The 27,568-nt window shown below is 37.9% G+C and overlaps 1 protein-coding gene across 1 annotated transcript; it reads right to left on the bottom strand.

The window, feature by feature from the left end:
* Nucleotides 1-621: 621 nt before the first annotated feature.
* Nucleotides 622-27,198, bottom strand: helz2a (helicase with zinc finger 2a). Its single transcript, XM_017705219.2, is given in 22 exon segments — nt 622-2,133; nt 5,261-5,428; nt 6,607-6,760; nt 6,977-7,189; nt 9,176-9,310; nt 9,781-9,973; nt 10,111-10,227; nt 10,369-10,513; nt 10,683-10,832; nt 12,060-12,194; nt 12,283-12,368; nt 12,489-15,984; nt 16,077-16,152; nt 17,061-17,850; nt 17,955-18,596; nt 20,371-20,794; nt 20,983-21,118; nt 23,776-23,883; nt 24,096-24,279; nt 24,375-24,517; nt 24,520-25,411; nt 27,005-27,198. Coding segments are annotated over 21 exon segments (8,496 nt in total). The 5' UTR covers nt 25,408-25,411; nt 27,005-27,198; the 3' UTR covers nt 622-2,020.
* Between the last annotated feature and the right edge of the window lie 370 nt (nt 27,199-27,568).

Raw genomic sequence — 27,568 nt, 5'->3', positions numbered from 1 at the left:
GGAATGGTGCGTTTCACATCAGCCCCCTCTGAATGACTGTTTACATCTTCACATTGTTAGAAATAAATATAATTCCCATTTGAGTCCAATCTTGCACCTTCTGTAAGTTTTAAATGTACAAATGTTCCCAGAGGAAAGGAGCATATTTGTACATTTACGCAACATGTTAAAACAGAAAAATAGAACAAAAGACCTTGCGTTAAGACATAGTGTGGAGTCAATATAACTTAATATAATAGAATTGCAATCAAATTTGGTAGAATTATGTTCCCTACACTCTCAGAAAAAAAGGTACGATACTGTCACTGGGGCAGTACCCTTTTTGTCACTGTGGTGGTACCCTCAGGGGTACATCTCAGTACCTTAATCAGGCAATATAACTGTACCATAATCCACTGAAAGTATATTTTCTAAGTTGTACAAACTCCACACACCTTGTCTTGTCTCCAAGCTTTTTATTTTATTGCTCTGTTTTAAAACATTAGTTTATGAAAAGATACAAATGTCTGCTTTTCCCCTAGGAAAAACCTATTTAAGGTACACAATTAGACCTTAAAAATGCTGCTGCACCTTTGAGGGTACACTTAAATTGTTTGTACATTAATGAACGAATCATGTACCTGCATAGTATGGTACCTTTATTTCTAACAGTGTAACTGAAACTATTAATTGATGGTAACCCACCTGTTGACAGGTTTGTACATTTTTTGTGAGGCTGTACAGTTTGAAAAGAAATGATATTATTAATTTTCCAGCAAATTTCATAGCATTTGCAATGTGAAAAAAATATATTAGTGAGTTTCTAAAAAATAACACCAAATAAATAAAAAAGGTAACTTTTACATCTACCGTTAGGAGGCTGGTTGTAACAAAATGCACAACATCCACTCAATATGTCATCACACCAGTGAAATATCTACAAAATTTACCACTTTTACCACTTAGGACACCCTAAGCTTTGGTTTCATTTACATTTTAGATTATATCTGTTATTTGTTTGGGACTTAAGAGAGCCAGAGTGAAAAGTGCCAGTGAAAGTTGTAGACAAAAAAAAAACTCTTTACTCCACTGTTGAAAAAAAGGTGCAACTGAAAACCTTAAGAGATATATGTAATATAGGTAGGATCATTTGATAGTCTGGCATATATTGAGTAGAATACTGTAATTCATTTTGCCCCTTAACATTTGTGGCCCAATAGATGGTGCTGTTTAATTAAATCTCGCAAACTGCATCCATGGCAAGCTGATAGGAGTTTTCTTTATTATTAATACAGCTATTATCCAGCAGTTCTGATATATGGTCCATTCTACCAAACTGGTGTATTCTGAGGTCCCACAATAAAAAAGGAGATAATAGTATCTAGTATTTAGTCATTTAGTGCTTAAAAGTTATTTATTTTAAAGTGGTGATGAAATATTTAAATTTATAATGAGTTGTACAAAGAGTTTAACTCAAATAGAGTTAACTCAAAACAGACATTTGCAGCTTGGACTGTAAAGTGAATGTTTTAAAACATAAGCAATGTTTTTATAGTACTTTAAACTTTCACTGATATGGTCCCCTTAAACACCTCAGCTTTTGATACCATTATTTACTCATAGCACAAATGTTCTGCATCTTATTTTATTTTACAATGTGATATTTTCATGACCATGTTTGTAAGCAGTAATTAGTATTTTCAGTGCCATAGAAATTAAATGTAACAAAGAATAAATCTGTTTATCAAGAATTTCAATAATTTTGTTACAATATTTACAATATGACGATATACAAAATGTGTGATTATCACTTTTACTGACTAAAACAGCAGCAGTAACAGCAAGAAAGCTTCAGGGTTGTTTACATGTTCGTTTTTCTTTCATGAGTACAACAATTGCTTTCCATGAGCAAACAAAACTGCCTGAGCAAAGTTCAGTAGTTCCTCGAGCCACAACATTGCTCACATAAGCCAGCTCACTGAAGCTTGTAAGCAGCTCAGTGACACTCAAGAGTCTGTAATTCACCCAGTCCAACTGTAGCTCATGCACGTGCGATCTGGATGTTCCGTGCTGGATCCACCACACAGCTTTTTTCTTCATAATGGTTCAGAAGTTTTCTCCACAGGTAGTTGCACCGAAGCAAGTCCCTATTACCTATGAACATATATTTGTTAATATCGCCCCCATTTTATCAGTAGACTAGATCAATATTGTGTTCAAATGTGTGATATACGTGCTTTCCCTTGAGACAGCTGTAAAAACTTTCACTTATTTCTTAGTTAAATTATCCTCACACACATCCTTTACCTCTCAAAGCACAGGTACTGAATGTTCGTTTGCATTCTAGATATACACTGCTCAAAAAAATAAAGGGAACACTTAAACAACACAATATAACTCCAAGTAAATCAAACTTCTGTGAAATCAAACTGTCCACTTAGGAAGCAACACTGGTTGACAATCAATTTCACATGCTGTTGTGCAAATGGAATAGAAAACAGGTGGAAATTATTGGCAATTAGAAAGACACACTCAATAAAGGAGTGGTTCTGCAGGTGGGGACCACAGACCACTTCTCAGTACCTTTCTGCTTTCTGGCTGATGTTTTGGTCACTTTTGAATGTTGGTGGTGCTTTCACACTCGTGGTAGCATGAGACGGACTCTACAACCCACACAAGAGGCTCAGGTAGTGCGGCTCATCCAGGATGGCACGTCAATGCAAGCTGTGGCAAGAAGGTTTGCTGTGTCTGTCAGCGTAGTGTCCAGAGGCTGGAGGTGCTACCCGGAGACAGGCCAGTACACCAGGAGACGTGGAGGAGGCCGTAGGAGGGCAACAACCCAGCAGCAGGACCACTACCTCTGCCTTTGTGTAAGGTGAAACAGGAGGAGCACTGCCAGAGCCCTGCAAAATGACCTCCAGCAGGCCACAAATGTGCATGTGTCTGCACAAACGGTTAGAAACCGACTCCATGAGGATGGTATGAGGACCCGACGTCCACAGATGGGGGTTGTGCTCACAGCCCAACACCGTGCAGGAGGCTTGGCATTTGCCAGAGAACACCAGGATTGGCAAATTCGCCACTGCCGCCCTGAGCTCTTCACAGATGAAAGCAGGTTCACACTAAGCACATGTGACAGACGTGACAGAGTCTGGAGATGCCGTGGAGAGCGATCTGCTGCCTGCAACATCCTTCAGCATGACCGGTTTGGCAGTGGGTCAGTAATGGTGTAGGGTGGAATTTCTTTGGAGGGCCGCACAGCCCTCCATGTGCTCACCAGAGGTAGCCTGACTGCCATTAGGTACCGAGATGAGATCCTCAGACCCCTTGTGAGACCATATGCTGGTGCGGTTGGCCCTGGGTTCCTCCTAATGCAGGACTATGTGGCTGGAGTGTGTCAGCAGTTCCTGCAAGATGAAGGCATTGAAGCTATGGACTGGCCCGCCCGTTCCCCAGACATGAATTCGATTGAGCACATCTGGGACATCATGTCTCGCTCCATCCACCAACACCACGTTGCACCACAGACTGTCCAGGAGTTGGTGGATGCTTTAGTCCAGGTCTGGGAGGAGATCCCTCAGGAGACCATCCGCCACCTCATCAGGAGCACGCCCAGGCGTTGTAGGGAGGTCATACAGGCACGTGGAGGCCACACACAATACTGAGCCTCATTTTGACTTGTTTTAAGGACATTACATCAAAGTTGGATCAGCCGGTAGTGTGTTTTTCCACTTTAATTTTGTGTGTGACTCCAAATCCAGGCCTCCATTGGTTAATAAATTTGATTTCCATTGATGATTTTTGTGTGATTTTGTTGTCAGCACATTCAACTTTGTACAGAACAAAGTATTCAATCAGAATATTTAATTCATTCAGATCTAAGATGTGTTATTTGAGTGTTCCCTTTATTTTTTTGAGCAGTGTACATTTGTGTACCTTCTCCAAAGGTTGGACAACAGTCAGGACTGGTGGCCAATAAAATGTATTTGTTTTTTTATTTAGACTTGTTTGGAAAAAAACACTCCATATTTATGTAGGGAGCCAGCCAGATTGATTTATGAGTGAGCCTAATTGTTCTTAGGCAATTAAATAGCTCATTAAATATTTGAATGAAAACCAGAAACTTGCTGCTCAGATTTAAATTTTGAGGGACTAGTATTACATTAAAATAAGTAACAGTGCTTAGATTAATATCTGTTAGATGTGAAGCACCTCAGTGACCTGGAGAATAACTAGAGACATTATAAAGGAGGAGACAGTTCACTGGTTGGAAAATGAATGGGAAAGCTTGTAACGGTCAGCATGCCATCTGTATATGGGGAAAGTCATCGTCTTTAAAAAAAATCACCTTAAAAAAACAATCAGTTTGCTGATAAAGCTGTAAGCCTCAGTGCATGCACAGTAGCCAAAACAACCCAAAAAAGACTTTGGATCCAAATGCTACAACCTATTATTGCCATTTTTGTCAGATTTAAAAAAAAATTAACGTGGCTCTCTTCTCAATCATAGAGATCGTAGCCTGGGGCAGTACAGTTACAGAAAATTCTTAAGTCTGACATTTAATCTTTTCTGTTTATTCACCTTGTCAGCTTCAGTTAGGACTGAATTTAGGACTGAAGCTATTAAAGAACAACAGTTCTTAAATTCATATTATTATCCTAAATGTATAAAAATGAACAGAATTACATAAGTATTCTACCTAGAGACAATTTCCTAAATTCTGTTCTAACATTAAGGCAACCCTTAGAGGTGTCTTAACTTCTGTTTTAACTGTGTGTTTATGTCATTTTATGCAGTGATAGACAGTGTTGTTTAATATAACTATTATACTATTGTTACAGCTGTCTTCATTGAAAATGGTGCTTTGACTTATGAGGGTTATTTCAAACAATGTTTTAAACATCCTTGACACTGCATGACACAATCTCCACCATCCTCTAGTATTAACCTTGTGTGTTAGTGCTGAACAAAACTCATCAGATAAAATATTACTGTGATAGTGGTGAATATTGAGGATACAGAGCTGAAAGTGTGTCATTAGGAGGAATAACACAGTATTACTAACTTCAAGTTTGTCATGGTTTAGTTTTGTTTGATCCTTTTTTACATCAGTAACAGTAGGTAGCTGTCTAGCTAACTAACTTGATTATTTTGATTACGTGTTTATGTATCAGCACATAAAACGCTTTTGGTGCTTTACATCACTGACACTGTGTCCTTGTTTTACTAAGACATTTGTATCCCGGCTTCAGTTTTTTATGTCTGTGTTTATAATACATACCAATAATGCACAGTCCCTCTTGGGCTCTGGTGATGCCCACATTGACTTGGTGGGGGTCCATGACAAATCCCAGTCTCTTTATGAGCCAGGCTTTGGTGGGTTCTGTTTCAATGTCTGACGCAGGGCAAGAGCGTACAGTCGACAAGATGACATACCGCCATTCACTTCCTGTAGTTAAAAAATACTTTTTCAGCACTGTCTTCTTCTTGCACAGGGAAGGGCAATACTGCATAGTTTATCATGACAGCGTAATTATTAGTTTAATATTTATTTTTACCATTAAACTAAGTAACTGACCCCAATATTGTGATCATCTTTATTTTAAAGTTGCCTAAGGGTGCATTTCTATCTGTTGTTTGGGTCCCACAGTCCAGACCATACAGAACATTATATATTATTGTATTTTAGTTCTGGTTTGCTTAGTGTTCACACTAACATATTTAACACTTAACATATTTAATTAAAGAATTTCATAATTTCAGTAGATGTAAACAAAATTCATATGAGTGAAAGGTCACAACTGATTTTATGATGTACAACTATGATAACGTCCATGGAACTTTCTGAAACATACTGTTCTCTGTTATGTCTGGGCTTATATATCTGTCTTATGATATTAGAGCAATAAGCCTCAAGACTCCCTGCATTACCATGGTACAATGCAAAGCAGGGTGAAATCTCTGTAACAGCCTTTAGTGGCTTACCATTTTTACAAAATGGAAAAACTCTGGCACCTTAATACATAATATAATTAAAGTGTGCAGTCAAATGTGTATATCGAATATTTTATAATGGCTTCAAAAGTGTCTCAGCCTTGTTGTAAAGTCAGAACTTTGGTGAACTGGTGATTCAGAGCTTATGAAGAGATGATAAAACACATGCAAGTGTTAAAACAGCATCAGAAACTTGTCTTTTCCGTGTATCAAAGAAGTTATGTGGAGAGAGAGATACAGCAGTTCATTCTGTATTTGGGCTGTAATGCATTTATAACAACTGCACCAGAGTTTCTCCAGAGGTCTCAGTCTGTTTACATAGTATACACCAGAATTCGGATGGCAGCATTCTCACTTACTCTAATGGATCACACTAACAGAGTAATCACACCAAGGTTTATTTTAATCGAACCAAACCTGCCAAGTCTGAATGTACCCTAAGAATACAGAGCCTGGGGTTAAATGGGCCAGTTCTGAGAGAGCCCTCCCTGGCCAAATTCAACTCCTGAAGCTTTGCAATTGAGTTTTGCTACATTATTGAGTTTATGCTTTTGTGGCAATGCCTAATCAGTTTCAAATAATCCAATGGATAGAAATTACTACAAAGGAACAAAGTTGTTACACATTTATTACCTTGACTCTTCATGATCGTGTTCACTGTGATGCATTTGGTGTTGTATTTTTCCCAGATGTCCTTGATTTTTGCCACCTGAGCATTGTATGGTGTCAAGATAGCAATTTCATTTGCGCTTATTCCAGCATTAATTAGATCCCTGGCAGTTCGGACCTGAAGAAACAATTCATATGGTTAGTGATACAGCACAGTATTTTTTTGAGTAGGCCTTAACTTTTTACTTACAACACACAATTGAAATGCTTGCTGTGAGAAATACAGGTAAAAACCAAAATACACGTATGAAACTAAACTGAACTTTTCACAAAAATCTGAAAATGAACACAAAAATATTAGAACATGCACGGTGGAAAGCTAGTTTTTTCATACCGCCTCCTCTGCCTCTTCAATGTTTGCCTTTGAGTTTTCATTCCCTCGGTCAGTTGCAACCACTAGACTCAGCTCCTTGCCTTCTACATGACCAAAGATGATGGATGTTGCATAATTAAACCGGTTCATGAAAACACTTTGTCTGTAACGTATTCCAGTCTTCAGTTTTCCTTCATAAAACTCTTGAGAAGGAAATGCACAAATGTCTTCTTGCTGAAATAGACATACACCATAGTTATGCTTTAAAATGCCTTTGAATCATCCGCTTGACTCCTGCAATTCTAAGTATGAAACCTACAGATGGGCGACAAATTAAAGGAAGAAACAACACAGAGTGTCTTAGTAACATGTTGGGCAATGATGAGCCTCAGTGTGCATTGTGTAATCTCACATGTCTCCTCTTGAGTTTTAGTAGAGATCAAAATAAAGTAAATGCATTGTGCTGAGATGATAATGCTCAAGTTATCTGCAACTCAGCTAAACACAGGAATCTGTAAACTGAGAACCTTTTTGATTTTGCTGCTGTGATGAACTATTTTCCTCTTTTTATCTGGGCCAGAAGTATCTCATTTTATTATTTTGTTGAATGCCATTTCTCCTGAAGAATTTCAGGAAAATCACCATTAAGCCTACTTAGCCATTGAAGAATAAGTTTAGAGCAGTAAATTTTTTCTCTGGGTCTGGAGCTCCACTGGAGAGACAGTACACAATTCTTCCAAAAAATATTCCCTCAGTTAGTGTTTTGCTGAAAGTGGTGGAGAGTGCTGTCTAATAGCTGTCATAGATGTTCATTTGAGTTAAGATCTGGTGCCAGTGAAGGCCATTTACATCATTTTTATACTTATCAAACTGTTCAGTGACCTCTCCTGCACTGTGGGTGGACATTGTCATCCAATACACTCTGATGAGGATAGAAATCACAGGATAGAGGTGATCAGTCAGTATGACTTTGCATTGTTTTGCAGTGATCTTTTCCTGTAAGGGAACAAGTCACATAACAAAGTCACTGGACCCCTCAGGATAACAGGCCCATACCATTCTCTTGGTGTACCAATGTACTCCTACTGGTGGAGAACAAGGTGAAGGATGGCACATTGTGCCAGCCCTGACATCCTCAGTCACTTCTGTTTTTCCTTACAAATCACACTAGTGCACAAGAATGCAATTGGAAACTACGATTTTCACCACAATCTCCAAGCCTGTGTACTGATGTCTGTCCCATACATGAAAATGTAGTTGCTACTTCAGTCACTGTTCCTATGTAACTCCTTAAATGGCCAAGGACCACTGAGGCCAACGTTTTATTACACACTTTGATGACCTAAAAATAGCTCAGCCAGTTTTTTATGAAGTCCCTGTAGTTACTGAATAATAAGCGTTAGTATGTAGTAATTCAGTCTTTGAGGTGTAAACAAAGTAATGTTCAGTGCTTTCATTTAAAATGGTGCATTGTAGAGAAAGTTACTAACTTGGATTTCTTTGCAGTGGTGGTGATAGGAAGAAAATGTGATGTTGTAATGTTTACAACACAAACATAACCACTACTTAACATACAAAATGACCAGAGAACCTACATGTGTCTTCTGTGCTTTTATATGTAATGTTGATAATGGTCAAATAGTAGTAAATTTTAAAAATCTATTTTCTTTAGGCACTGTGGTGTCTTAAAACACCCTGCTTTTACCTCTTTGCCATGAATAGATAGAAAAAAATACATTTTAGGCCAAAACCGTTACCTCATAGCTAAAATTATAGTCCCAGGCATTAGGCAGTGTATTCATAACCATTTCAAATAATATCTTTATGTAGAGTAGCTTTCAGAGCCATTTAACTGGTTCCCATCACCATCACAGTGAAAAATTCTGACAATATAATATTCTCTAGAATAGTATTTATCAATTCACTCAGGATGACTTTATTTACACCTTAACAGTATAAATATGCAGACATTTTGAAAAATGTATGGGATTCCCCTTTAAGTCACACAGCTGCTGATCTTTTTCTAATCACAAGATAGCAGCCTGAGAGGAGGCAGGCCTGCACACACCCACACTTTCCCCCTGAGGCATGCAAAACTATTCACTAAGGACATCTGGTAAAAGACAAATTAATCATAATTAGTGAGAGCACAGGATATTTTCTCAATCGGGGCTGACAATAGTTTAGGAACCATTGTATTACAGAATAAATTTCTCTTACCATTCTGTACTGAGTATCAAGCATTAGTGCTTTCCTCATGTAACGTTCAAACAGAGATCGCCTCATTCCCAATCTCTGCAGCAACTCACAATTGACCACAGGTTGCAACTGCTTATGATCACCTAGTAGAACAATCTGTAAATATAAGTAACCACAGTTCAGTGCATTTAGTGTTTAATCTGATGAAGGAAATGTGATGTTCTACATTTACTTAATTCTAATACAGGCTACAGCACTGTGACTTTCATGTACAGTAATATGCTGAATTTGTTCTTTTAACTCATGTGTTGATTTTGATTCTCAAGCTAAAACACAAGTACCAGTTTCACTTTACTTGCAAACATTTGGGCGGCATTACAGGTTCTGATTTTGAAGTGAAAATAAATGAACACATCCTCGTTTTTTTTTTTCCCAAAATGATAAACCTCACAAATAAACAGAAATTGTGCACTAAAATTGGCAGACATATAATTCGACTGGAGTTTGACTAAAGTTATTCAAACCTTAGCATACAATTGGACATGATAGCTTGTGCTTGGTATATAACATTACAGAATTCTAAATTAAATTTACATATGTTGGCAAATCAAGAAAATAAAGGCTACCTGTTTGGGTTTGTGTGTGACCAAGGGAATGAAGGCTTCCGGCTCTGTTGCCATGGCACACTCATCAATGATGATCTGCTGAAAGTTGAGAACATCAGCCAAGATTGGATGTGAGGCAGCTGTGCAAGTGCAGAGGATGACATCATGCTGCAGCAGCTCATGTTTACGAGCCTTCTTCAGGCAATCCTTGTAGCTGAAAAAAGTTTTTTAGTGTCAATACAAACATTCAGTTGGGTATACCAGTTTTAGCAATTCAGGAGCTGCTAATATATAACATGAAAAAAGTGCTATGCAGTTTGTTATGCATTTTTTGTTAGTTTTATCCGTTACCTTCTCATTTCTTCATCAGTGAGGTACTGCTCTCTTTGGAATTTCAAATCAAATGCCTGTATTTGAGCTGAGTATGGGTTATGAGCCCCACGAATCCTATGATGTAATGTAATGGACCTAAAAAAAAGCACTTCTATTAGTTGATAGCAATGCAATGCAATGTAAGCTATATGAGTTTATATATAACGCCAAACATAACATATCACATTAAGTATAATCAGGCTGAAAACTGCATGTCTTTGAAAAGTAACATAATACCTGAATTCTTTGTTGGGTTTCTCAACTCTTTTAGAATGACGTGAAAGCTTCAGGGTGCTGCCTGGGTATGGAAACTCCAGAATCTCCATCTGATCACTGTAGACCCTCAGTGGTTTCAATTTTCCTTGAAGATTCAGGAGTTGACCTACAACACACATTTCCTGTTAGAACCATTTCATAAAACACATAAGGAAAGGTATAGGGGAAAATACTAATATAGCATGGCTAAATAGCTTGCTTACTGTATAATAATCTAGGGCTTGTAAAAGAATAAAATAAAGAACAGCAAAGTGAATAATGTTTCAAAAGATTACCTGCTACCACATCAACAGATTTGTTTGATGGACCACAGTACAAAATGCACGTCTTCTTTAGGTCTTCATTCTTAACTCTTTGAAGATGTTTTTGGTTTTCTTGGAAGAACCAATATACAATGTGGACGCCAACCACTGTTTTTCCAGTCCCTTTTATAAACAGAGAATTTTCTTTAATGAACAAATATCACCGGAACATTTCATTCAACTTTGTGACTGCTTACTATCTAACACTGTACTTTTTTCTCCTTGCAGCTAAACCTGCCACATTTAGTTAAAACATGATTAAACTATCTATATGAAGTGAAGAAAACCAAACTGTATTACACTTTCTCTAATTTTTACAAGCATATTGTACAAAATGGCAGTTTGTAAATGCTTAATTATTTTTTACATAGGAAATTGCAATTTAATCAAAAAGAGTCACGAACACTATAAAATATTTGAGCACTGTTGTTATTTTTAAGCCTTTTGAACTCAAGCTATAGGAGTTTGCCTAATGTGCCTTGATTTTCTAAACCAATGAGCTGATCGGCTCGCTGACTAATCAGCACTCAGTAGTAGTAATGTTAGCGTCATACTGCCTAAAACCTGTTTTCTGAAGGAAAGCGGAAAGATGTAGGCATGTTTTCTTTGATTTTTTTAAATGTAGTGCATCCTTCTATTTTACAAACATAAAGGGATGTCCCACAAACATGCTTAACTTTTGTTTTTCACCATTTAGCAAAAGTCTCCCGTAGTCATTGAAGATCCTGTAATTGATTTAATGGTAAAAATAGGAAGTGGCCAGACTCCTTTTAAATTGGCTCTGGTAGTTCAATGTTTTTAATTTTTTTTTTATGTTTCTGCATAAGCTAAATGTGTTGTGTGTATGTAATATGTGCAGCTAGTTCTGTTAAGCAAACAGCTGAGCGGTTCATAGTTTCTTTATGTTTTGTCTTGACTAAACTTGACATTTCCAATATAGAAATCTGGAACATATTGCATTGTGATCATGTAGTAAGTTGGCATTTATATGCAGCAGCACTAGATCTGTTTTTTTTTTTGTGGGGTGTGAATAGCTTTATTGTTAATCAGTTTTTGTGTCATAATTGTCTACAAAAAAGTAAATAAAAATAATAATTATAAAATAATAATAAAAATCTATAATAAACTGTGGTATAATGGGTGATATAATAGTATTAATACACTTGAGGTTGTGCTATATAATGAGATGTTGGCACTGGTGTGCTGATCTACAGAATGAGGCGGACTGACTGCAGTGCGAGAATCTCATGGTAGAGCATTCTTTCTCATGTAACATTGCATTTAAATCATAGATTATAGAAAATACTTTGTTTTATGTCCTGTGTGTTCAGATATTTCTGTGCCCCTAACCTGGTGGTCCTTGAATAAGAGTGAACTCGTTGCTCAGTGCTTCCTTTATGGCTTTGGATTGACTGTTGTTTAGTTTGGGAAATCCAAAAGAATGATGGTTCTCAATCTCAAATCTGGATTGATTGATTTTAGTTCCTAAGGGAAGATATGGTGACAAATTAAATTACTCATTAAAAAATCATTTCTTTTCGACTAGTTCTCTAAGAGTTCGTTCAAGTCTTACTTCTGTCTTGTGTCTTTTTACCAGTAGCAATGGCCTTCACAAGCTGGTTAGCTGTTGTAAGATTTTCAACAGCGTTCTCTTTGCGTCTGAGGAAGAAATAAAATATATATATATATATATATATATATATATATACATATATGAAACAACTATAAAAATACAATTTTGTGCACTTACTGTTACCCTTGCTGGGTGGCCATACTCACACATCTGGCAGAAGCTTTGGTATCAGCTCCATTGTGAATCTTGCACTCTCATGGAAGACTTGATCTGGAATGTTTGTCATAGGCATGTGATTGATATGGAAATCGATCTCCATATATGTGAGCTCTCTTGACTCTTCCTCCCCTGAGACTTTGGTCACTACTCCATGGGCTATCCAAATGAGACCAGGAACGTCCATGAGATTCAAATCTTGAGAATCTGTAAGCAAGTCTTCCAGAAGTGGACTTATGTCGTGCTGCTGGATTCTCAAGCGAATGCATAAGAAACAATTTCTAAGGTTGCCATCAATAGCCCACTGAGCTTTCTTCTCAAGAGGCAGGTGAAAGGATCCCTTAAGACAATCTTCAGAATTGTTCCATTTCAGTTCTGCATCTTCAATGATAATGCTCTCGTTTTCGGCCACAGCACTACAGGCTGACTCCATTTCACACAGAGGTTTCCATATTTTTTGATAATCCATGTATGTATTATATGATAGTCTTGAGGAGCAGAGAGCGTATTTTGAAAAACTCACAATAGGATTTTTAGTATGTTCCAAGCAAATCTCAAATTTTGGGTTCACAATAAGCAGCTGAACTGCTGGTACCAAAAGTCCCCGAGCAGTATCTGTGCCTAACTGTACCTCGATAGTTTTGCCATGCTTTAGTTCTAATGATATGTTAATGTAATGCTCCTCTTGATTGAGCATCTGCATCCTTGAGGCTGTTGCAGAAATGTTTGTGTTTTCTCTCACCCTTTGTCTTGTGTGCACAGTTGAGGTCATTTTCTCAATAGTCTGGAAAATGAGGTCGCATTTTTCCTCTTTGATAGCCGACAGAAGGTGTTTCCAGGACTCAGTGGGCACAGCTATGACAGAATTGGCTTCTTGTTGATTAAGCTCAGTATGGATGCTGGGACTTGAAAAGGAATACACTCTTCTTGCCCAACTCAGTACCATGCAATCATTTACATCATACATTGGCTGATCTGCTAACTGAAGATCTCTGTACATAATGCCAACCACCTCTGGAAGGGAGGTTCTGTTCAGTGGAAAGCTTATCTTGAAGTTGTTTCCAGTGGGAATGACTTCAACAATATAAGCAACCTTTCTTGCATTTTGACTGGACAGCTTTGAAGCAAGACTTAAAGCATGTGATTTCTTCTGGCATGCAGACTGATTGTTGTTTTTCAGAGTAAATTCAACACAGCACAGATCAACGTCAAGAGTAGTGTACTCGATTTTAGAGTTGTCAAGCACGGAGTGAAGAAGTCGTTGCACAATGACATCTATGTAGCGACGGATTGGGGAGGATGCCCAGGTGTAGCTGTCCAGCTCCAAATCGTGGTGCCCAATTCGTGAGAGGTGTGTTGAGTTAGCACGCAATACATTTGATTTGTAAAGGAGCCTCCTCAAGTTAATCATAAGTGGAAGAAGGAGCGGATGAATGTCATCAGTTGTAATAAGATCAACTATTCTGTAAATATCTTTGTCATTTGCAGCAATCTTAAGATTTCTTAAGACTGACACCAATAGAGGAAAGGACCCAGAATCAGAGATTGGTGCCTTCTGTTCAGAATAATCATTTTGATGCATCAGATGAAAGTGATCAGGTTCTGTGTGATCATGTTGGGATGACAGATGAATAGACATTGGAATCAATGAGGCATTTCTGTCAAGAAGCTGACGAAGCTCCGTCAAATTTGGACTGTCCTGGCATCTAAGAGGAGCTAGGCTCTTGGTGCTTTGGTCCGACAGAAGCCGATCAGCGACTGTGTGGTTGAACATGATCATCAGCTCTTCCACCAGCCTGTGAGACCGTCTTCTTCCAAGAACTGCATCTTCGTCAGGTGACTTGTAGCACCAGTCATCCTGCTTTCTGTGTTTCCTATGAACCTCAGCAAAGTGGCATGCTATGGCAAGACATCCCTCCAGTGTGTTGAAGTCATAATTGTTACCTGAGGTTCTCAAGATTTCCTCAACCTCAGAGTAGGTGAGCTTCTTTTTAGAGCAAATCACCGATTTGAAAAACATCCTCCTTCGTATCCAGTTTGTCTGCTTGTCAACTTCAGTCATCAGTGAAATGCAGCGTCGCTCACAGTTAGGGAGTAAACTGAAGTCTTTGGTGCTCAAGTCTTTCGGGAACATATATGTGGGTTCTCCTTCTGAAAGGTAGAATGCAGTTCCTTGCTGCTTTGCATATTTGTCTAGTTCACTATCTTTAGCCACAAAGCTTGCAACATCAGCAATGTGAATCCCTATTTCATAGCACTGGCCTAAATCTCTCACACTAATGGCATCATCAAGGTCTTGTGAAGTTGGTCCATCTATGGTGAATGTCAGTAACTCACGAAAATCTTCTCGGCCATTTGTAAATAAAGGAACTTTTTTGAAATTCTTCATTTCTTCTTGAACAGCTGAAGAAACAGTTCTTTTTAGTTGGTACTCTTTGTCAAGAACCTTCAGTCCATCCTCTAGTGAAGAAACTCTTGGAAGTACTTTTACAACAATCCCTAAAGGATACTGGAAGCGCTTGTGCCACTTTAAGAATTTGACAACAAACAGATAGTTTCTGCGGGCTTCCTCGTTAATCTTGATGAACCTCTCTACAGACCAGTTCTCTGGATTTCTTATGGCAATATGGTTTGGTTTGTCTTTCCAAAATGGTGTGAATAATTTAGGGACGCATATGTTGATTGGTGTCATCACTTGATCATCATTTTTGTCAATAGTGCAGACAAACTCCTTGGACAAAGCTGCACGCTCAAGCACTTCAATCACTTTTCCCTTTGGTGGCAATGTCTCAGAGGTCAGAATCTCCACTATTACCACATCTCCAGAGAGTGATTGCCCCACGTTCTTTCTGCCTTTGATCTCTATCTGTAAGGTGGGCTCAGCAAGTGGCATAGCGTAGCCTGAGTCATATCTCTCCAAAACTAACTCACATTTGTACATGTCAGAGTTGTCCTTCCATATCATGTGTGGTTGAAGTCTGGAAGGTTCTCTTTCCTTCACGTGCCTCACCAGATTGTTGTCAAGATTGTCAGTCTGAAATACAGGAAACAAGCCTTCCTCTGTTAATTTTATCTGCAGATCACTGTGTTCATCAAGGAGCTCTTTCAGTATGGGATCGTCATACATGTCTGGCACGTCTGAGGTGACTGATTCATCATCACTGCTGTCATCTTCCTCAGTTTTGATCATGGTTGAGAGCTCTAGAAGCTCATGATCCAAATGGTCCAAAGTGAAACCTTGAGGATAAAAACTTCCATTACAAATGCAGTGCTTGATGTAAGACCTCCAAAGTCTCCAGCACTTCCCAAATTGAGAGCAGCAAAGAGCAGCAGCGTCTCCAACTACAATAACTTGGGACTGAGCTCTGGTTATGGCTGTGTTCAGCACACGCATGTCATTGAAGAACTCCAGACAGGTATGTTCAGTCACCTTCAAGCTGTCTTTGGTGTGCACAGTGGTTATTATGATTACTCTGAATTGTTTTCCTGTGAAAAAAGGAAAGGAAATCAAATAATTATAAACAGCATATTCATTTAATTCTAACAAAGTAATATATAAAAAACAAATTTATCTGTACCTTGCACATTTTCTGCGTTCTCCACTGTGACAGCATGCAGGTTTACCTGTTTCAGTCTTTTCCTAATTTCATACACCTGTGGTAAAATGAAGTGTTTTACAGGAACATACTAATGAGAATATATGTCAGTATAATGGTTCCTAATAAAGGCCTATTTACACCAAGTATGTGTGTTTCAGACAGAAAAAACTGATGTGATTTTTAATGTAGTTCAACTTTCACCTAAAGACTGCTGCATTTGTTTTATTTCACAATTATGTGCAGACTGTTCTAGCTGCATCAGCCAGATGTCCAAATTTAGCTTATTTAGTTTAGCACTGGACATAGAAGGCAAACATTGCTAACAAACACTAGAAGTCAAGAGTCACCCATATCTTTTCTGCAGACACATTCCCAAAACTTTTCTCAACCTGCTCAAAACCACATATAAGTCTTCATAATGTTAAGAGAAGTTTTGGGATGTATTGACAAAAGGATTTGGGTGTCAATTGGTGTGTTTTTGTCAGGAACATTAGCTTTGTAGCAGCTGTGTTAACATAAAAATTAGCCAAAAATTAGACACCAAACATGTCTTGTAAATTTGTGTAAATGAGATTTTCGGCCAAATTATAACCTTTAAAATAATTTATAATTAACTAAATAATAAATAAAATAATTAACCTTTGCAATTTTGTGGTCAGTCTGTTGCTTATCATATAAGCTTTTGTGCTTTGGTCAGATGAGCTGCTCTGCCACAATTTTGATACACATTTACTTCGGCTGCAACAGTTACATCAGAGCTCTGGTTGGTCAACCTGACTTTTAATGCATCCAGTGCATTAAGTTGAGCTGGCTCCAAATAAAACATGTATACAGGGCTTAGTTAATCAGTTTTGGTCTCAACCAAATTGACATACACATGTTCATTTTCATCTTGAAATGTGTTTTTATGTCTGGACTCATTGTGAATAGGCCTCTGTGGTAAATAACATTCAATTGTGTTACCTGACTGCCCTGTGAAAGCACACAGACAGATGCTGGATCCCATGGTTGCCACTTCTCTGGCCATTGACTCCTTACTTCCAAGACAGCATCAACAAGCCATTGGATTTGTGCTGGATTGAACCAAGTCAAGGATGTTTTATCTAAATGGCATTCTCCTCGGACGTAATAGAACTGTAGAGTGTTTTGGTCTGGATGAGGGGGTACATTTCCTTTGGCTTTGATAACATCCTTCTTTCCAACATAGAAATGAGTGGACACAAATTCCACAATTTCCTTTGTGGAGCGATAGTTTTCATTGAAGATAATTCGGCTATTCATAGCAGTGATGGTGTTCTCTGTCTGATAGTAGTGGAAGAGACGGTTTAGTAAGGTATAGTCTGAGCGCTTGTCTTCTCCCACAGAGAACAACTTGGGTCCCATCTGCATATGATCTCCAGCTAAAACTACTTGAGTCTTGTCTCCTGCCAAGCCAAGAGCCATTAACGCTTGACACTCTAACATCTGAGAGGCTTCGTCAATGAAGATGTGACTGAAGTAGTCAGATGGAAGTTGCATGTTATGGAACAATCGTGCCAGTGCTGTAGTTGTTATAATGATCCTTGTTGCATCCAGAGTCTTTCTGTCAGGGAACTCAAAATATTCGCCACATTTGGATAAATGGCAGTACTGTCGCGTGACAAGATCAGTAGTTTTGAGGGAAATTTCCTGTGCCTTTATTCTTAGAGGTCTGTTTGGATGATCAGGAGTTACACTATTGTGGAAATGATCTTTGACATAAAGATCAGCAGAGCTACAAGGCAAGAAATGAAAACTCTGATTAAATCAGGCCATGTTTTAAATTCTGAAATTCACACTTAAATCTACAGAAAATATCTATATAACACATATATTTACCTGTTGGTATGTGTACAGATCAAGATTTTGTTTTGTGGTTTCTCTGCAAGAGCTAGGGTAATCTTTGCCAGAGTGAAAGTTTTCCCAGTTCCAAAAGGCCCATATATCAGCAGCGGTGCCATGTTACTTCTGTGATCAGATGCTTGTAGGATAAAATCCATAGCAGCTTGCTGCTTTTCATTCAGCTCTCCAGGACTTGAATTAACGAGAACTTGGACATTGTTGTCACTCAGGTCAGGTAGGACCCTCCTAAGATCTGGCAAGATGTCAACAGCCTTGTGCATTTCGCAGAACCATATGCGGTCCAACTGGAACTGAATCTCCATCTCAACTGTTTGATTCCTCTCAAGTTTCAGTTCAGTACAGCATCTGTTAGAGAGCTGCACATGCACTTGTGCTTCATCAACAGTATCTTTAAGAACTTTAGCCTCATAAACACGTTGAACGCCACCTTCAGTTTTTGTTAGGCCCACAAGGGCTGAATGAACATCTCTCTTCACAATGTAGCCCTCCGGTGTATCAGGAGTGAGGGAGTGGGAGACAGACATGCTACCAAAAAGCTCCCCTGCAAGGGGAAATTTCAGTCCAAACCAGGGCTCATACAATTGGCTTTTCAGAGACATACTCCCTCGCAGGTTCAGCCTAAACATTTGTTTTGACACAGATATAAAAATTCATATAAAAAAATTATATAATATAAAATATAAATAAAATATAAGTAAAAATATAAGTAGCAAATATAAAAATAACCCCCTTATCAGTTTTCTTTCAATAATTATAAGTCAAAGACATTTTACCCATTTATATTTAAATGGAAATTACAGTGTTTTCATTATTCTGTATATTTACATGCATTAGAAAGAGCTTAATGGAGCAAGAAATTGTGTCAGTCTGTGTTTAGAGTCCTCCAGAATAATCAGCACCCTTTGTAACAATGAGCAAGAAAGGATTTGGAATGTTATTTTTCTACTATTTTCTATTCTTTTCTATTATTGTTACACTGAAAATAAAGAGATATAAATCTAACCTTTAATTGAAGAAAAAAATATGCAAATAATTCTTATTCATTTTTTCGCACATCTGATCCTTTATGAACTCTTAAGTGCTCATCCATGAGTTTGTGTTTCACTGGGTTAAAAATATGAGGTGAAACACAGGCTAAATGCCTATAGTGAACTACCAAAATTAGGAAGATCAAACAATATGAGATGGGTATGCACTTATCCAAAATTTACCACAAGGTGCAGAGAACAAATAACAGTTCATGCTTCCAAAATAGGTTAACTTTTGCTTTAAACCATTTCGAGAGCATATAAGATGAAAATATCCATTTTCTCTATTGAACCACTCCATTTATACAAACTAGAACTGCAATGAATGAATCCCATCAGGATCTTCTGGAATTGTGTTTAATTTCAAATCTATGTACATACAGCCTCCTTTGGTTAGGACTTCACAAGCAGAACTGGTGGTGTCAAATTTACTACCAACATAACTAGGACAGTGGAATCAACCAATCAATCAATCAACAATGAGTGGGACCAATTCTAGGCCTGTGGTCACCAACCCTCCTCCTGGAGCTCTACCTTCCTGCCGGTTTCAACTCAAACATAACACACCTCATTTAGCTAATCAAGGACTTCTGAAGGCAATAATTTGATGATTAAGGAGATTTTGATAAGGGCTGGAGCTAAAGTCAGTTGTTAGAGATGGAAAACTGTTGCAGATCTATGCCAGGACTGTTTGAAGGAGTCGCTGTTAAACTGCTACAAGGTAAATTCTATGTTAATAGCTCTATTATAGGTTTCAGTTAAAAAGGGAATGTATTGTCCAAGCTAAAAATGTCTGTATTTAATCTAGAACAACAAAAAATATGTGAATGGTTGCTAGTTTAGTGCTAACATAAGTCTAGAATCAGCATCATTGTAGAGGTATATAAGTGCGTTTTTTTATTTATATGTTTTTGAATATGTTTTAACATTCATGTACTGAAATAGTCACTGCTGCAAACCACAAACATTGGCTGGACATTCGATTGAAATAAATGAGACACAAAATCATAGCATAGAAAATGTCAAAATCATCGAGATATGCATTATATTAAGTATGGTGGATCTGTAACGTTGCAGTGTTTTTCTTCCAAAAGTCTAAGAAATGATCTCAAATCCTATCAAATGTGTTGTCCCACTAAATCCAGAAAATTAGAGTAGACCTAGTGCTGTTAACTTGCCAAAAGTAGGGTGCATAAAGTATTAAATACAGGTGTGCCAAAATTGTGCCTGAGATAACTCAATTCCAGTTGAACTCAGTTCCAATGTATTTGATCATGCTTTACCAAGGGCTGAAATAATTCTGGAGAACACTGTGTTAATGGTTTAAATTATCGCATGTACCCAAAACTGAACTGAAACTTTACCTCCTAACCAGATTGTCTTGTTCCATTTCTTCTTGGTAGAGAAAGCTGTGCATTTTCTCTTTGTAATTCTGGTGGGTGATTGGTCCAGGTCCTGTGGTCTCTGTGCTCAGGGGTGTCACAGGGTGCCGGTACCTATTTAGCAGCTTTTGCTTTGCCTCCGTCCTCTCACAGTATGGGACAATTTCTACAGTTCCTTCTTGCCAGATTTGCTCAGTGTATTGTGCGTGCTGTGTTTCCAGTGTACTACTAAATGAATCAATAGTCTGTTGAGTGCTTTCAGTGTCTTGAACTCTCTGTGACAGCTGCTCCCCTACTATGACTTTGAGTTTTTGCAGCAGAACTGGCCTCATATCAAAGTCAAACACGAGCCACTGTTCATAGAAGCCTTTGTGGTCAGATGTGAAGGACACTATAACTTCATACACTAGAAAAAAGTCATTGAGGAATGCAGTGAATTTCAAGGTACGAGTTGGAAGAAAGTAAACGTTGTATATTAAGAAAGTACCAAATCAAACTTGACTCGTTAAACATTGTGATTGCATAGTGCATGCTAAGTACAGTGTGATTTATGTTATTTCACTACAGATGCTGCAAACAGAAAAACTATCTTACCTTTTTGAGTGTTTGATATGGCTTGGGTTTGAAACCAAATGCCACTGGAGTAGGAACGCTCTTCACGGCTATCCTCACCAAGAACAAATGTTGCCCCTACATCCTGCCTCATTAAAGCAACCACATCCAAAGCTACCTGAAAGTACACATTACATATTATACCATTATTAACAAAGTTATAACTCTGATTATTAATATAACTCATCATAAAATTGCCCATTTTATGATACAAAACAAAAGTCAGAGACCACCCTTCAGTTAATTTCCAGTCAAAACAGTGCAAGCACAAGTCACAAGTCAGAAGAAAGTACCTGAAAGTTATTTTTTAAAAATGCTACATTGACTCAGAAACAGTTGAGAAGTTTAAAACTGTTTATAATAGTTCAGCGAATACAGATATTACTCCAACCTGTAATGATCTAGTCTCCGATCTAAGTGCTAGATTACGGGAAAGCCATGACTTTCTCGCCCCAATAAAAAGGAAGAAAAGCTCGCGCAGTCTTAAAAATGGATGAATGTGGAAATATGCCAGCTTAAGATAAATTGTCGTAAATTAGAGCGCTTATGGAGGAAAATTAAACTGCAGGTACATTATGATATTCTCAAAGAGCAGATCTCAGTCTATAATAATGCTATGAAAATGTCCAAACAATCATATCTCTCCAGTGTGACCAATAGAAAAAAAATAATACCAAAATCCTTTTTTCCACCATAGACCAACTAATTAACCCTAACTTGTCTGCTAGTGCATTTAATGATGATTTATCTACTGAAGTCTGTGAAGAGTTTGCAATTCATTTCCAAAATAAAATAGACCCGAGAGGGTGTAGCTCAGCAGACTCAAACAACCTCCTATAATGTTCCTGATAAGACTTCTACATCAGTAATGACATCTTTCTCTGTTATCACCTATGAGGAACTATTTTAAACAAACTAAGTTCATCCACATGTGATCTTTATCTTGACCCTGTTCCTACTTCATTCCTTAAGATGGTTTTTGATTGTGTGCACAATGATGTTTTAACTATTGTAAATTGTTCTCTGTCAACAGGTGTTTTTCCAGATGCTTTTAAAACTGCCCTGGTGAGGCCTCTGCTAAAAAAGAGTAGCAAGTTTCTAGGTTTCTAAGTTTTCTAAGTCTTAGAAAAAGTTGTTTCCAAACAACTAAATATGTATCCAATATCAAACAATTTATACGAGAAGTTTCAGTCAGGTTTTCGTTCAAACCATAATACAGAGACAGCATTGTTTCACGTTACGAATGACCTCAGGCTCAGCGCTGATGCACAAAATCCTTCTATTTTGGTTTTATTAGATCTTAGTGCAGCCTTTGATACTGTTCACCACAAGATTTTACTCCAGCATCTTGAATCCTGGGTCGGCCTCTTAGGCACAGATTTAGAATGGTTTAAATCATATTTAAGTAATTTAAGTAACACTTGGGAATCATTCATCAAAACAATTTGCTGTCTCTTGTGGATTCACGCATGATTCAGTCTTAGGGTCTTTGCTTTTTTCTTTGTACATGCTACCTCTAGGTGATATCATTAGGAAGCATAGTATAAATTTTCATAGCTATGCTGACGACACCCAGCTGTACGTTTCTATTCCTTCTGAAGATCAAGACTCTGTAGACAGACTAACCAGCTGTGTGTCACAGTTTTATCATGTAAACACTGTCACTAAAGTAGCTTTTTTATCATTTAAGAAATATTGCTAAAGTTCGGCCTTTTCTATCTCAGAGCGATGCAGAAAAACTTGTTCATGCATTTGCTACAAGCAGACTTGACTACTGTGACGCTCTTCTTACTAGACTTCCTAAGAAAACTATACATCCCTTATAACTAGTACAAAATGCAGTGGCACATCCTAACAAAAACAAAAAAGAGAGATCACATCACTCCAGTTTTGAAAGAACTGCACTGACTGCCTGTATCATTCAGGATAGATTTCAAGGTTCTGCTACTAGTCTTTAAAACTCAAAACAACCTAGCACCTGCTTACATCACAGAGTGTCTGTCTGTTTTGTGTTCCGGCAATCCACTTGCATATGGAAAGATGAAATTAAAGTAAAAATCACTGCGAAAACATTTCCAAGAGTGGAATTCAAAAGTTTTTAAAAATACAGAAAGATGGCACTCCTAATAAAAATGCAAGACCTGGTAGACCGCCAAAACTGTCCTCGTCAGAAAGATAGCATTTAAAGATTTCATATTTGAGAGATAATGAACACTTTCTTCAGAGCTGAAAAATCCACAGGTGTTTCTGTCCAGCCTTCCACTGTGAGAAGACAGTTCAACACTATGGATGTCAAAAAGCATTACTGCGAAAAGGAAACAGACAAAAAAAAACAACATCCAGACTAGATATCTGAGCTAGATTTTATGAACTGATGAGTTTAAATTTGTAAAAACTTCTACCAACTTCTAGGACTGAACTGAATATAATGACTAAAACATTTGAATAAATATCCCGGCAGATTTATTTAAATCACTGAAAGTAAGTCTTAGAAGCTGCAATAAGAATAAGAATAGAAGCTGCAATAAAGGCAAAGATAGGACAGACTAAATACTGAGAAAAAAATAGATTTTCTTATCGATCTTATCGAAAAAGCAATCTGCTTTTTTTCTGACAAGTGAATAACGTGGCCATTTTAGTGAAAATGAAATAAATTAAGGTTAGTCTTTGATCTTCATGTAGTACTGTAGATGTGCTTAAAAAATTGAATAAAATGAGGCTTGACGAAAATGCCAATTTATTCCTATGCATGTTTTTATACAGAAAAGAACAAACCTTTGATGTCACAGTGAATTTCCATCTATGGGGTATGTGTTCCTGTCTTACAGCGATGATAAGATCAGAGTCACAGCTAACAGATACCTCTGGGAGAGTCGCCACCATCTACAAACACAGAGATGAAGATGTTTTGGAAATCACCATTTCTAAGTGTGAAGGAACTTAAAAATGAACTTAAATGAGAGTCAATTTAGCACTGGTACTAGTACTTCAGTTTACTCTGTAATTCATATTCTGTAGAACCCGCTAGCAAAATCCAGTTAAAATAATAATATCAGGCATAAACTTAACTACGGGTAGAGAAAAAAGAAACTTACAATCTTATCTTTGTTCTTGCTACGCCTGTACTCTTCTAGTAAAGAGTCTTGGTATGACAGAAGACCCTCCTTCTCTGCTGCATGTGTTTTTTTCCGTGCAGCTTTGCGTCGATCCTGCCATTCCTTGAGTTCCTCTATACTGTGTGCATCCATGCAGTTATCTCCATACTCACAAGTGGCCCTCCTGTTGGAAGATGCAGTTTTCAGTTATCTCACACAGCAACACATAGACACTGAGCTTACACACTAGAAACACACAGGGTTAAGCTTGATTCATACCTTTCACACAGCTTAAAGACTTTGGTTGTCCAGGGTGGATCACGGTATTGCCATGTGGAGGATGTGTCTTCATAAATCAGTTTCCTGTGTTTCACTGTGAAACAGTGATTCAGAAATTCCTCATTTGATGGGAAACTGGCCTTTTACAGACTTTACAGTAATGCTGCCGCTCTCGCTCTTGCGATACTGTACGTGAGCTTGCCCCAGAACTCTGTGACTGCTGTCTCTGGGAAGCGTGGAGAAGATGGGAACGATCTAGAATTCCTTTGCTCTCTGACTCCCACACAGTCTTCTCTATGCAACTATGGGCAAACCAGCAGCGATGAGCACCATGCCAGCATGGTTCTCCCTTTATTACATACTTACAGTAATACCACTGCCGGTTATTATGTTTGGGCAGGGGTCTGATCTCATCATAGATCACCCTTTTCTGTTCCCCATTCTGACGAAAAACCAGAATAGGACTCCAGCTATGTCCAGTGCAAACTGTCCCTTGCTCTCTTGAGGAGATCTTTTGAGGACTTTCATGGAAGCAGTTCTTGCAGAGTTCTACAAATGTTCCCTTGAAGCTAGAAAGGATCTGCTGCACTGCCCCAAGGCATCCTAAAGATGGTGCCAGGTTTTCCTGATGGGTTGGGAATGTAGAGCCATTGGGTAACATGTTGATGAGCTGAGTGAAATCAAGCCATTCATTCTTCAAGAAGTTCCACACTGCTGCCTCTTCTGTGCTTCTGGCATAAGAACATCTTTGCCCATGTACTTTACAGCCCTTCCCCTCAGTAAAGTGCCAGCAAACTTCATACCTTGAAGGCTGTGGGAATTGTGGCCGTTGGGCCACTGCCCTCCATTCTTTATTATTGCCCTTCTGTCTAGCCAATAGAATATTTCTGGGACACTGATGGGTGAGGGCCACGAGATTATATGAAATATCAGTTTTTCCTTCACAGCACCTGCTACATCGTACACACAAATCATATGTTTCTTGTAATTTGCGTAGGTTTTCAGCATGTGATACAGCCTTGTTAGAGGCCATTGACCTATAAAACAAAAGACATGGGCAATCATTAAACATTAAACATGGGACAAAGTACATTTTATTATGATAAAAGCAGTCAATTAATCCAAATTAATCAGTACCCCTTTGAAAAGAGTACAGATGTTTTACGTTTTGAATGTTATGAATTGATTGATTGATTTGTTGATTGATTTATTGTAAATATCCAAAAATGTTGTGATGGGGCAATTTAAGGTGTAAGAACTATGTAAATTGTCAAAAAACATCTTAAAAATGTGATGCCATTGTGCTTGGGCATAAAAGGAACATCCAGGAAAGGGATACTCTTTTAAGTGCAAGGAGCATTTGTCACTTTGCCAAAAAATGTTTCAATGAGTAATCCAACAGTTTTAAAAAAAGTGTTCCTCAACAAGGTTTTGCAAGGAATTTATGTATTTCCCCAGCTACATTGCCTAATATCATCAAAAGTCCTAGTGACACAGAGAATTTGTGGACGTCACCAAATGCACTCTGGAAAACTTTGATAAGCCATTGTCAGTAGATGAAATTTGTCACTGCATCCACAAATGTAAGGTAAGACTGTACTATGCACAGCAGAAGTCATATAAAAACAAATTCCAGAAATGCTGCCGACTTCTTTGGGCTCAAGCTCAACTGAAATGGACTGATGCTCAGTGGATACACATGTACTGGGTACTGACCAGTCAACCACTTCAGATTTATTTGTAGCAGTAATGGACATTATGTTCTCCAGGCCAAAGAAGAGGACCATCACAGTTGTTACCAGTGTAACAAAATAATCATGGTCTGTCAAGGGGGTGTATTAGTGCCATGGGTAACTTGAACATCTCTGAAGGCATCATTAATGCTAAGATATGTGCACATTTTGGAGCAACCTATGCTGCCTTTTGCACAACAGTTTGTGCAGGGTTGTCCATGCTTATTACAACAACAAGACTATGACAAGCTATATTCTGCATGTGTTACAATATACAGCATAATCAGCTACTAGACTGACCTGCCCTGCAGTTTAGACCTGTCTCCCATTAAAAAGGTGTGGCACATATGACGTGCAAAATATGACAACAAAGGCCCTGTCACTAAAGACTTCCTACTGTCATCCTCCCAGCTTTTTTGGAATGTATTACAGACATAAAATTAGAAAAGACAGTATTTTTTCAATCAATCAATCAATCAATCAACCAATCAATCAACTGATCAATTGATCAATCAATCAATAATACTCATTAAGTAAAACATCTGTACTGTTTTCAATATAATACAAGTCTAACAGAACCTACTAATCACTGCTTTATTTTTTTAATTAGCATTTCATGTACTCTCTCAACCTTTTTAGAACTGAGAACTACAAAGAGTAACATTTACTCCACAAAGATAGGTGTTTTTTTACCTCATCCATGATACAGCAGTGAATCTGCACTCTATCCTGTGTCATTTACAGGCTGTCTGATTATGAGAGAGCACTAATCACTCTCATATCTTTAATGACTACAAAAACATTGTAGCACGTCAAATTAGGAAGTGTTCCTATTCAAGCACAAACACCTAATGATAACAACAGATTTTGTGTGTAAGGTAAAATATAAAAACTTACCCTCTCCTCAGTCTAACAAAGATGTCTTCATAAAGATGTCTTCATAAAGCACTGTAAAACAAAGTCTTACTATTTACTTACTAAAAGTCTTACTCCAGCTCAACTCTCCAGTCATCCGTGTCTCAGTAAGCTGTGCCGACCAGGAAGTGTTGATGTAATATTTATACTGCTTCCCCACCCTGATTATGTCGTGCACTGCCTAGCAACCCTGCTAAGACTATCTTCCTTGTACATATGTTGCAGTTATCTGAGAACAACAGAGCCAGCACAGGCTTAGGTTTCAGTTTCACTTTCATAGAAATACAAGGCAAGTGAGGACACACTCGCTCACATGACATTGACAGATGAGGAACTTGAGTGCATACTTACAGTGAATATGCTATTTGACTTATTTGCTTCTAAACTTTATATTTGTAACATGTACTTTGACTCACACACTGAAACTGTAACTGAGCCTAATCATACAGCAGAAGGATGAACTAGTCAATAACCAAGGACATGTTTTTTGCTCCACATCATTATTAATGAAATAAAATACAATCTGATCTACACTGTATGAATTCA

The sequence above is a fragment of the Pygocentrus nattereri genome, chromosome 26 (genome assembly GCF_015220715.1).
Source record: "Pygocentrus nattereri isolate fPygNat1 chromosome 26, fPygNat1.pri, whole genome shotgun sequence".
Taxonomy (NCBI): Eukaryota; Metazoa; Chordata; class Actinopteri; order Characiformes; family Serrasalmidae; genus Pygocentrus; species Pygocentrus nattereri.
Note: the sequence above shows the minus strand (reverse complement) of the source record. Positions and strands in the feature narration are given on the sequence as shown.